The 13,188-nt window shown below is 43.8% G+C and overlaps 1 protein-coding gene across 3 annotated transcripts in view; it reads left to right on the top strand.

Annotated features, from left to right (window-relative positions):
* Window positions 1-13,188, top strand: part of SLC44A2 (solute carrier family 44 member 2 (CTL2 blood group)) — a 51,749-nt gene that overhangs the window by 9,366 nt on the left and 29,195 nt on the right. The window contains exon 1 of one of the 3 annotated variants that reach the window (XM_075206811.1): window positions 4,868-5,024. The exons of the other annotated variants lie outside the window; for them this stretch is intronic. Coding sequence (XP_075062912.1) covers window positions 4,991-5,024 — 34 coding nt within the window. The 5' untranslated portion in view covers window positions 4,868-4,990. Of the gene's footprint in view, window positions 1-4,867; window positions 5,025-13,188 lie in introns of those variants that run through there. 3 annotated transcript variants of the gene reach the window in all.

A 13,188-nucleotide genomic window follows, 5' to 3' on the forward strand; every position in this document is an offset into this window, starting at 1 on the left:
ATAGGAAGAATTGGAGAGCAGCCGAGCACTGTCTAACATTATAGCCATGCCCCCAGCATGATGGTCACGCCCACTGGTAGCGTGGTATGGAAACCCCCCTCTACAAATCCTGCGTTTGCCCCTGGGTAAGTCACGCACACAGCTGGCTAATGTGGCATCATTAATTGGGGGCACTTATGTGAGGCGTAATGTGAATTGGGGGCACTTGTGTGGCAGAATGAGTTTAGGGTACTACTCTGTGGAATGATATGAACTGGGGTCACTACTCTGTGGCATAATATGAACTGAGGGCTCTACTAGCCAGCATAATACGAATTTAGGGTACAACTGTGTGGCATAATTTCAACATTTATTTGTTGGTCCTATTAATATTTCTCAATAAATATACTAGTATATATCTCAAAAACCAAATAAAGCCAGTGACATATAAAATGAAGTGACAACGCACACCTTTGTGAGTGCGCTTACTTTCAAGATAACAGCAAGACATCTGTCACCGCTTGTGGTAGCAATCTTCGGGGGAAACCGAATGTAGTCAATCGCGAATGTATTTGGTCATTCAGAAAGTATAATCCTTCCGTCAGCAATTGCAAAATACGGAACAAGATTTGAATGCTAAGTAATATATACAATATATGCTTATTCCTCTATGTAAGTGGACTGGACATCCGCTTTTTTAGTTTCTATAAGAAAACTACAGTGTATAAAAGATTTGAGTTATATAAATTGTTCATTGTTTTGATGTTTTTAGAAACTTGTATATTATAACGTTTATGAAAATAAATAATAACATCGACATGCAGGTATGGTGTCTCTCATATCATATTCGGGTATTCTCGCCGCCTACCAGATTTTGTAGATCTTATTCACATATAATAGTTCCTCTATGGGGCCCAAAAAAGCAACTGTGATGCAGGATAGGTCTGGTGGAGATCCTTGAGATGATGAAGAGACCACTTACCCAACGCGTTTCGTCCTGTAGAGGTCTTTTTCAAGGCAGCATATAGGCTGCAGCAGAGGCTCTGCCATCCCTGCCTCTTCCCAGGTCATCACACGGCTTTTAGCCAATGACTATCAAAATCCCAGCGCCAATAGTCCTCATGCTGCGACTTAGAAAGATTATTGCATTGGCATCCGGAAATCCCAATGGGACGTTAATGGAACGTTAAGGGGGTTATTCAATTAGGTTTGCGGTCCGTAGTAACGCACCGGAACGGGCTGCGAAGGCAATCCACGGTACTGCAATAACGTGGATTTTCTTGCGCACCCCATAGGGTTTCAACGGTAAATCCACGTTATTGCGGTACCATATTACCGTCAGTACTGCGCACTTTTCACGGTAACGACGGAAACCCTAATTGAATACCCCCATAAACGTTGATCCTGCTCAGTAATTTGACCCTCCATCTGAAATTATCAGGGACCCCAACAGCACAGAACTCTGGGGTGTGACCCCCACAATTTAGGTAAAGGGGGGAGTGATTATATAATAAGATACAGAAACAGACCAAGTGTTTAATTAGTATTTAACAAAGGCATCTTTACCAAATCTAAAATCAGTATTTTCCAAGAGAGCAGCGTTATTTGCTGACGGAGGTAGAGATCCTCATCCTGCGCAAACAATTATTATGCCCACCTTGAGATGCGATCGAGGACTGAAAACCACATAAGGCAAAAAAAATAAAAAGGCAAGTTGCTCAATCAGTTTATAAGATATGCAAATGAATACTTCCACTTTATTCTATTAAATGCAAGCTTCAGACTGTGGGGTATATTTACTAAACAGCGAGTTTGAAAAAGAGGAGATGTTGCCTAAAGCAACCAATCAGATTAACTAAATAACTAGAATCTTGTTGGTTGCTATAGGCAACATCTCCACTTTTTGAAACCCGCAGTTTGGTAAATATACCCATGGGTCTATGTTTGCGGTCTGGAAATTGTATGATAGGCTGCTATGTATAACATTCACTTTGAGATCACTTTGCGAGAAATGGATTAGTTAGTGATGGCTGCACTTTAGATCAGCTCTACACCTTCGCTCCTACATCTTCTCACAAATATAAAAGTTACAAATGTGTGTAGACAGTGGGAAATTACATGATAGAGATGCCTCAGCAAACCATGGACAGGGTTGTTTAAAAAGATCTTCTGATTATCATCACAGTTCAGCTAGAACCATAGGGTTCAACGACCACTGTTGTTGCCATCCTGGTTCCTCCTTTGGTTAATTCTGCGGCCTCCTTGGTGGCTGCCCCCGAACATGGGGAACAAATGTCCTGGCTCTGTATCCTGCAGAGAGCAGGATGCTAAAGAACAACAACGCAGCTACTCTAAGCTAGCTAATAACCATAAACGTGGCAGCCTTCTCTATAACTAAAAATTGAAAGAGGTTCCGTTAAGATAAAGGGACAGTTAGTGTTATCAGCAACTGTTTTAAGAGGTTTCATGTTTTCACCACGCACTGCCTCTCCTCGTTTCAACCATCATGTCTCACCACCAGTCCCTGCACAGAAATGCCAGTCGCCAGTGTACAGCTCTAGGAAGTATGTCAGCGCTTTATAAATAAAGGATAAAAAAAAATAACAATAACGTCACAATTTCTTTTCACTATAAATACTTATTTTCCAGACAGGCTTTAGCTTGCTAGCAGCATGAGAAGTTTCCCTTTCTGTTACATAGTTCTATATCAGTGTTTATCAACTCCAGTCCTCAGGACACCTAACAGTGCATGTTTTCCATATCTCCTTGCTTAAGCACAGGTGTGTTCATTACTGACTGACACATTCTAACACAGGGCTGTCCAACCTTTTAGCTTCCCTAGGCCACATTGGAAGACGACGAGTTGGTTTGGGCCGCACATAAGATACACTAACAATAACGATAGCTGATCATCCAAAAAACCATAGAAAACATAGTTAACATATGTATATGAGAAAAAAAGTGATATATATATATCACTTTTTTTTCAAATCCCCCTATACTTACCTTTCAAGCGCCCTGTTCAAAAAATCCTCTCTAGTTATTATACTATAATCACTTTTTGTATTGTTACGATGCAATATCAATAAAGTGCATTTAAGCCAGGCATTGTATATCAGGGTGCCCTGACCAGGCCTGCGGCACCTGACATATACATCACTGTGACCCCAAATTGTGACCTGTTTTGCTAATTACACCACTGTTAGTTAATGGGCCAAAGAGAATAATATATAATGCCCCATTAGTAATACAAGTAGAAGTATGTAGCAGGGAGATAAGGTCCATGATGCTCCAGGACCAGGTGACTTTTATTCACTGGTCAGCGTCCCTTGAAATAATAGAAAAAATCCCCCTTATTTACCTTTTAATCGGCTTGTTCTCCTGTCCTCTTCTCTTCTCCAATTCTCTGCTGCTGATTGTTCTTCTCGCGCGGGTGACTTCTCTGTGCTGCGCTCCGCAATGGATGTTGGGCGTGATGACATCACGCCCGACATTCACTGCGAGCACCGCAAGGAGGAGGAGACAAGGGAGGGAGCCGGAGTACCAGCTGACGTGACCGCGTGACCGCAAGGTAAGTATTTTCTTTTCTTTTTTTTGCAGGATTTTTTTTCCCCATTAACAGTGCTGCCCCCTTGCCACAACCAAAACTCCTTCTGGGCCACATTTACAGGCGTGCTGGGCTGCATGCGGCCCGCGGGCCGCGGGTTGGACAACCCTGTTCTAACAGATCCACAGGTGGTATAAGTATTTCCCTTGTCACCTGGAAAGCATGCGCTGTTAGGGGTCCTGAGGGCTAAAGTTGAGAAACACTGTTCTATATTATATTGTGTAGCGTGGCCACCTGATATATACACAAGTGATTGCTTTACGTCCGCAGTATGTTCAGCCTGATTTGCTATCACTACAGCTGTTCATACTGCGGTGATCGCATCTCAGGCTGGACACGCAAGCCCAGATTTGTGGAGAGGCCAAATTGTCCTGGACTTCGGGTGGCATAAATTCAGGGGCCTGCAGGATGCACCTTGTTCTATCAAACTGTTGTCTGGGAGCAACATGTCATTGGAAGACATGGAGTTTGGGACTAAGAGCTCTGTGACTAAAGGAAAAAGGACGACAATATCCAAGGAAAAACAGTTTGATCCAAGCCTGTGGGCAGATACAGTCACTCATCTGTAGTGCGGAGTAACAAGATCAGTGTTTAGTTTGAGCACACAGGCAAGCTGTCCTGACTTGTAGACTGTGTAATTGGCAGAATAAGAACAGACACCAAGAATGTCATGATCCAGGGCAAGAGCAGGGTCACTGTGCATTTGGACATAAAGAGAAAGCAGACAGCAGGTTTCCTCTATACAGCCTGTGCTACTGTGCAGTCTTTTAAACATAAGGGGGCGAACCTACACAATCAGAGGCAGCAGACAGTTTTATATCTGTGTACACAGAACAGCGGCTTGTGTTCATCTGTGGGTAATTGTGAGAAAATAAATGTGTGGTTACTGAATCAGGGAGAAAATACATGGCCTGGGGTATGTACGACTGTAAGGAATTGTGTGTGAGGGTTGGGGGTAGTTACAGTCTGCCTAAACTGAGAAGTATGAGAAGTGCATGGAGTGTAATAAGTCTTCACCATCTCCCTTTACTCACCCACAAACACCAGCCTGTCCCTGTTGTCTATCTGTCCTATTAATATCATTGCCATCAGGTCTCATGTATCACTGGACAGGTGGAAATGACTGTGTCCTCCTTACACACCTTCCTACCATCTCCATCATTACAGCAGAGTGCCTCTCATCCACCCCCTCCGCCTTCATGAACTTGACACTGGTTAGACCAGTTTGGGAGGTGCAATTGGGTGACTGGGACCAGCTGACCTGGGTGGGGGAGAGAGAGGGAGTGAAAATAGAGCTTAGAAGGAGCAGGCAAGTGAGGGAGGCAGCTGCAGGGAGAGAGGGAGTGAGCTGCTGGAGGAGGAGGAGAAGAAGGATCCGGGTAACGGCAGGGGAGACAGCACAGCATGGGGGATCAGGAGAATTACTATGGGAAGCACGGTAAGTAGGTGCTGGCAGTGATATGGTGCATGCTCGGTGTGTCTGGTGTAGATAATCTAGGTGTTTTCACTTATTGGCCTGCTGTAAACACTGTGCATCTTGGTTTGATCATGGTAACTGTGCACAAATACCAGTGCTGCCTGAGAGCCTGCAGTTATGTTACTATCCTACACTAATGTGGTCAGTAGGTCGTACTTTATTACACTAGTAATTAGTCCTGTCTAATAGTGTGTCCTTATAGCTTGCAGCCAGCAGATTGACCTCAGCTAACAAAGGATATGTCTTACTAACCTCCCAGCAGTCTATAGGTCATATTACAACCAATACTGTCTGATAACCTGTCCTGATACTTTGCAGGCATTAAATAGATGTGTGTGTGCGCTAAAATGTAACTAGTATTTGTATGATAATCTGTTGTCCTGATATACTGTGTAGTGAGATTATACTATGAATCTGATCAATGTATAAATAGTACTGGCTGAGCCTGTCCTCCTCCTACACTAAACTAATAGCCAGCACTGGCTGAGCCTGTCCTCATCCTACACTAAACTAATAGCCAACACTGTCAGAGCCTGTCCTCATCCTACACTAAACTAATAGCCAGCACTGTCAGAGCCTGTCCTCATCCTACACTAAACTAATAGCCAGCACTGGCTGAGCCTGTCCTCCTCCTACACTAAACTAATAGCCAGCACTGGCTGAGCCTGTCCTCATCCTACACTAAACTAATAGCCAGCACTGGCTGAGCCTGTCCTCATCCTACACTAAACTAATAGCCAGCACTGGCTGAGCCTGTCCTCCTCCTACACTAAACTAATAGCCAGCACTGGCTGAGCCTGTCCTCATCCTACACTAAACTAATAGCCAGCACTGGCTGAGCCTGTCCTCATCCTACACTAAACTAATAGCCAGCACTGTCAGAGCCTGTCCTCCTTCTACACTAAACTAATAGCCAGCACTGGCTGAGCCTGTCCTGATCCAACACTAAACTAATAGCCAGCACTGGCTGAGCCTGTCCTCATCCTACACTAAACTAATAGCCAGCACTGTCAGAGCCTGTCCTGATCCAACACTAAACTAATAGCCAGCACTGGCTGAGCCTGTCCTCATCCTACACTAAACTAATAGCCAGCACTGGCTGAGCCTGTCCTCATCCTACACTAAACTAATAGCCAGCACTGGCTGAGCCTGTCCTCCTCCTACACTAAACTAATAGCCAGCACTGTCAGAGCCTGTCCTCCTCCTACACTAAACTAATAGCCAGCACTGTCAGAGCCTGTCCTCCTCCTACACTAAACTAATAGCCAGCACTGTCAGAGCCTGTCCTGATCCAACACTAAACTAATAGCCAGCACTGGCTGAGCCTGTCCTCATCCTACACTAAACTAATAGCCAGCACTGGCTGAGCCTGTCCTCATCCTACACTAAACTAATAGCCAGCACTGGCTGAGCCTGTCCTCATCCTACACTAAACTAATAGCCAGCACTGGCTGAGCCTGTCCTCATCCTACACTAAACGAATAGCCAGCACTGTCAGAGCCTGTCCTCATCCTACACTAAACTAATAGCCAGCACTGGCTGAGCCTGTCCTCATCCAACACTAAACTAATAGCCAGCACTGGCTGAGCCTGTCCTCATCCTACACTAAACTAATAGCCAGCACTGGCTGAGCCTGTCCTGATCCTACACTAAACTAATAGCCAGCACTGGCTGAGCCTGTCCTCATCCTACACTAAACTAATAGCCAGCACTGGCTGAGCCTGTCCTGCTACTCTGCATCTGGGAGATCCTCCTACACAAAACTAATAAGCACAATATTATCCCCCTTGCTTGACTCCTTGCATGCAAAAACCCACACATGGAATAGGCTCACGGTAACTGGTAGAATTAAAATAATTCAACCAAAATTCACCAATCGGTCACCAGTCTATATCCCTGGGGATACCATCATAGTTGATCAGCATATCTCCTACTGGTCTGGGCGGACAAATAAAGAACGAGAATTAAATGAACCTTATTGGATCTCTTACATCTTGTCCCTTCCTGCTACTATGTGTTACAAGTGGGGCATCTTCCTGATTGGACGGGGCATCCACCTGATAATGTTTTGCAACAGTTCCTTATGGAACAGGTGGGGTTCAGTCATACACGGAAGAAAAACTTGGCTCCACTTATTGTCCAGGTTGTTTGCATCTAGAGTTGAGTAAAAACATTATCGGGTGGCATAGGACTTGACTCGGATTAACAAGTTTCGAACAATGTAAAAATGGGGAAACTTCTTAAATTTGAGGATAATGGGTCCTGTTTTAATTATGGTGTTACCAAGGTGGGTCAGCTTTATGTTCAAGACCTTTTAAAGTCCTTTACGACAACATAGGCAGAGTTTAGTTCTCCAGAAACAGCTTTTTATGGATATCTTCAGCTTCCCTATGTTCTGGAGATTCCGTTTGATTGTGGCAAGCCAAGGCTTTTAGTTCACCCATGAAAAACACCCATCAGAACCAAGGTACTCAAACTAATTTCTGGAATACAGTATATGCTGTTCTGATGAGGAATGTTAATGCTGAAAGCCTCCCAATGATTCGAGCAAAATGAGGAGAGGGCCTAGGATCTGTTACAGATCTTACGTTTTTGAGATTAGCATATCAACACTATGCGCAGAAAATCTGCACATTCAGTTGTACAATCTACATAGAGATATCTCACTCCTGTAAGATTGATGAGATTTAGAGGATGCCCTAGCGCAGTTTGCGCTAAGTGTGATGTAGGTACATTTCTGCATCTGGTATGGGAATGTCCAATACTGATTCCCAACCATGGCCTTATCTGTGTGGAGTTTGTATGTTCTCCCCATGTTTGTGTGGGTTTCCTCCGGGTGCTCCGATTTCCTCCCACACTCCAAAAACATACTGGTAGGTTAATTGGCTGCTATCAAAATTGACCCTAGTCTCTCTCTGTGTGTGGTGTGTATGTTAGGGAATTTAGACTGTAAGCCCCAATGGGGCAGGGACTGATGTGAATGAGTTCTCTGTACAGCGCTGCGGAATTAGTGGCGCTATATAAATAGCTGATGTTGATGATGATGATGATTAGGTTTTGGTTTGAGGTGACCTGTTGTATCAGCCGGACTGGTGTTTCGGCCTATGTGTACGCCCCTCGGGTGGGTCTGTTTGGGCTGTCTCGGAAAATGAAAACTGGCCAGAGGATCTAGAACATCCGCTGAATGTACTTGCATTGACCAAAGTGGCTATAGCAAGTCCATACATGGCTAAGGAAAGTTCAAGCTTTCATAATTTGGTATGGCTGGTAAACAAAACTATAGATCACGGACGGCCTGTGTACCTAACTAGGGGCTGCGAATGTGGTCTGAGACAGGCATGGACGACCTCTGTCCCTCCAGGTGTTGTGAAACTACAAGCCCCAGCATGCTTTGCCAGCATATAGGTTAGGGTATGCTGGTAGTTTCTTAACACCCGGAGAGCCACAGGTTGGTCCAGGTAGTTACATTCTCATATTAGGGATGGGGCTGGTGGCTTAATCAGGTTACATTAGGGAAGAGGAGGCTGTTTTGTCTGTTTTTTTTATTTATTTTTTTACTTTATAATAAAAATGAATATTTTTTTTTATGACAAAAAAACAAGCACCCTCTGAAAAGTGGACACGCTTGTATATTTCTGCACCTCTACAATCACCTCAATGTGCACACATGCTGCACCCACATTCCTACCAATCTAATTATTTATAGACCAGGAGATTTGAGTGCCAGAATGTTTAACTCTGTGCTTACTCTACTTATTTCCCTGCACATGGCAACCAGTATAAACGTTCTACACCTACATTGACGAGCTCTATGAATGTTGCCATAATCTGACCCTTCCACTAAAAATGTAGTCTTTGTTTTGCACACGTTACAGTTTTGATCTTAAAGAGCAGAAAGAACTTTTCAGCCCACGTGCAATGTGGAATTGGACTTAATTGCACGTTGTTAAATTGATTTGCCCTTTTACGTTTGATCGTTTTGGATCAGTCATTAACGGAATTGTTGTGTTCTTGTTTGCTTTTGCGTGTGTGTGTTGATAAACAATTCAGTGTATTTATAATATTATGTGGTTGAAGAAAGCCCGGCTTTTGCACTATGGTAAGAACTGCATTGGCTACAGAAAAGCTGTTGTGGATTTTAATTAACTGATTTAAATGTGCTAAAACTTTAATAAATGTTTTCCTCCTGAGCGGTCTTAGTGCCTGGTGATATTTTCTTTTTTTTTTTTTAAATTGCTGGGGCTAGCCCCGGGCCACCTGCCTCTGAGTGTCCCAGCAGAGTTTTTAAGTCTTAGGACGCTGATTCAGAGGCGTGACGCAGCTGTTTCTCACACTTGGTCAAGACCTTTACACAACTTCTACTATTTTCCCACTCACAAGATCGGCTGTGCATATTCAAAAGCCATAAGCTACAAGGAGCCAGGATGTAATCTTACACCAGCGCTCTTTCAATTCAAGGGTCTAAGTCAGTGGTTCCCAAACTTTTTCAGTTTGTGGCACCCTTAGTCTCCATAACTTTTTCAAGGCACCCCTCCAAAATAAATACCGAGCAGTCCCGTTTTTAAGTCTTAGGGGCATATTCAATTGTCCGGTTTCCGCGGCGCGTTAAAACTATTACCGTATAGTTAGCTGGATTTCAGCTCAGGGAGCTGCAAAATGAAATCCAGCTAGAAAACTACCGTAATAAAGTTTTTTTCGCACACTATTACCGTAATAATGGTAATAATGCGCGGACCACGAGATTTTCGGCGTTTCCGCCGACAATTGAATATGCCCCTTTTGAGTCAAAACAATGTAAGTATTTGGGTCAGGACAGAAATACTTAGTAAGTTGTTTGCAAAAATAATACACATAAATCCAAGGGAAAAGAATATTTTTATATATTTTTTTCACTTATATTTCTGTCAAAGAATAATTTACAGCTAATATTAAGAGGAATAAGATCAAACAAAATAAAACAACAACATGTACAAAAATCATCACACTGGGCCCCTGTTCATCCACACACTCAGTGCCCCTCTTCATCCACACACTCAGTGCCCCTCTTCATCCACACGCTCAGTGCCCCTCTTCATCCACACGCTCAGTGCCCCTCTTCATCCACACGCTCAGTGCCCCTCTTCATCCACACGCTCAGTGCCCCTCTTTATCCTCTTGCCCCTCCATTGCTGTTTCCTTTCACCTTCCCCCCCCTGTTGCTTTACTTACCATACTTGGCCTTCTTTCTTCTATTTCTTCTGTCTTCTCTTCTATCTTCTTACCAATCCGGCGGTGCCAGGGACCCAGCATCCTCCTCTTTCCTGCAGCTCCTCATTGAATATGTCTGACGTAAGCAGGGAGGAGGATGCTGGGTCGCGGGCGCCGCCGGTTTGACAAGTTGTTTGTTTTTTCTGTCCCCGGGCCGCGGCACCCCTGTGACAGCGCCGCGGCACCCCTGGGAGCCGTGGCGGACACTTTGGAAAAAGCTGGTCTAAGTGAAAGTCACAATTCTGGTCAGTGGCAGCGAGAGATCATTTAGTAGGTGCAGACAACACCCCAGTAACAGAAGCATCTGGTAGATTGTTCATGGGAAGGATGCTGTTATAATACTGTAATAATAAGGAATATCCCAAGAAATAGATGGATACATTAACAATGCAGCAAAAGGTATTGCATTGCGACAGCACTTAAATATTTTTACATAATGTTATAGGGAAAGGGGGGGTTTAACCATTTTGAGAGCTAAACCATGAGAAGAAATTTGTGGGAATACAGCATTTCAAATTACAAGGGACGAAGCCTTAGTGATGTCTCTACATTCTAGTGAGTGAATAGGCTGCAGTGTGTGGAATATCGGCTCCACCCACAAAATGGCTGCCTTCAATGTACCTCAGTGATTCTCATTGATTGTTTGAGCTCAGAAAAAAGCAGCCCCTGTTGTGCAGACAATAGATGCATATTAACATGTAATTCAAATGTTTTGGTTTTTTTTAAAAAAAAAAATATATATATTTTTTTTTTATTGTAAATCAACAAAACATGTCAAGACAGGTACCGGTGGTGTGTTGGTTTAGTACATAGCATAAGATTACACATAGAATCCCTCTAATGCTAGGATAGGTATTTGAAAGGGTAGTGGTATAACTAGAGTGCAAATGAAGTTTATGGGCAGAATTGGGGGTCACCTGTGGTCTAAAGAACAATGTAAATAGCATTTGTGCATTGTCCTGCACGCAAGAGAACTTTTAAAACCTGTACAAGATCTAATTGGATCTCTTGCATACAGCATTAGAACATAAGGTCTTATGGCCCCTGAGAATAAGGAGTCTGGGAAGGGGACCTATTAAAAAGATACCATAGGCATCGTATTTATGGGATTTATTATTAAGTTAGGCCATGATTTTAATTTATTTCCCCATTGCTACCAGGTGTCAAATATTGGTGAGGGCCAATTGCATGGAGGGAGCATCAAAGTGTTTGCAATGGGTGGCTGTCGGGCCCCTGGCTGCATTAATAATCTGAACTTCTAGTTTATCTCCATGATTATCCAGATCGGCGGCTAGGAGCCCCGGGAGAGAGGAACAGGGGTTCCTAATGATTGAGATATTGGTCATCTTACTTTGAACATATAAGATTCCATCCCACTAAGTCACAGTTTTGGGGCAATGACTACCCTATGTGGTTTTAAGAATTCACCGCACATTCCTTTTATCTAAATTCAAAACTCATATATAAATCCATATTGTGTAAACCACCAGACTGAGAGTAGATGGGTGTGTCGCTGTAGATGTATAAAAATATGTAAGAAATGTGGAACGTAATAGAAAGATTGGGTTGTGCCAAGTGCTGAATTTCGGCCAGCACCTGCTTTATCTCCCTTAGCTAGATCCTGGCTAGCATTGATAAAGTGGTCTCGGCAAACAAGTTAACTGAGCGTATTTGGATTCTCCTTATAGTAAATAAGCTACTGCTAATCAGGAAAAGAGGCTTCTGGGATATGTATTTATCTGGCAGTACTCTGAGTCCATGTTTTATCCAATGGGTACATAGAGCACGTCCTAGGCCCATGCTGAAACGGAACTCCCACCGACGGACTGTTTTGCCCTTGATGGGACTCTTTAGTGGAGGTTCGGTATTTTCACCAAATCTCATGGAAACCATGAGAATGAATCAGGGCAGTATGCAAATCAGGAGAGAAGAGGTATGGGAAATACCATTTGCATGGCGCACAGTGATTGGTGGGGACAATATTTGCTGTCGCAGACAGTATAAGGTCTAGAAATGTCACTGAAGAGGACCCAGGTGAACCCAAGATAAATGTTCACAAAAAAATAAAACTACTATGCAGCTGGTGAAGGCAACGCTGCCTCGTTTACTTGACTGACTTCCTCTTTTCTGTAATTTCTCGACCCTCAGATAATTGACTTAAATGCCAGCAATGTCGGTGAGTCTGACAAGCTAGAGGTGTCTAGTGGGAAGGATTATAAATAATCTCTGTATAATAACCCTGCTAACCCCCAGCTAATGTATTGGGCTGTAGAAAGATGGAGATTGAAGTGATTTCAGTCTTGAAATGCCACCTGTGTCATTAGTTCACCAAGTAAGAAAAGGTAATGTTATAGTATGCCGAGGGCAGCTGGAGGGGGCTGCACTCTAGCTCTGCTCTTCGTCCTACCTCCCACGTATAAAACCATGAAAACTAGTGTAGGTGGTGGGAAATTAGAGTAGCCGGGGACAGTCCTGTTTAGAAGATCTGCAGAATATCTGGATCCAGTTAGTTTAACTATCACTGCCATTGCCACCCCGGTTCCTCCTTTGGTGATCTCAGCCGCACCCTTGGTGGCGGCTGCTGCCCCCGAACATGGGGAACATGTGTCCAGCAGCGGGCATGATACTAAAGGTAAACAGGCTGCACACAGAGGACCAGACCACAGAGTGTCCCTCACCAGCCTTCTCTAGAACAGGAAGTAACATAAATGGTGAAGGAGGGTCAAGGTTGCCAACTGTTCTCCCTTTTTAATATGTACCCCCAGGTCACTCCCCATGATTAAGAGGTCACCACAAAAGTGTGTGTATTACATTAGCAGGAGTCCCATACATTTCTGTAATCGAGGCTGCTGCATCTCCCGCCCTCTTAGCCCTGCCC

The sequence above is a fragment of the Mixophyes fleayi genome, chromosome 4 (genome assembly GCF_038048845.1).
Source record: "Mixophyes fleayi isolate aMixFle1 chromosome 4, aMixFle1.hap1, whole genome shotgun sequence".
NCBI classification, from domain to species: domain Eukaryota; kingdom Metazoa; phylum Chordata; class Amphibia; order Anura; family Limnodynastidae; genus Mixophyes; species Mixophyes fleayi.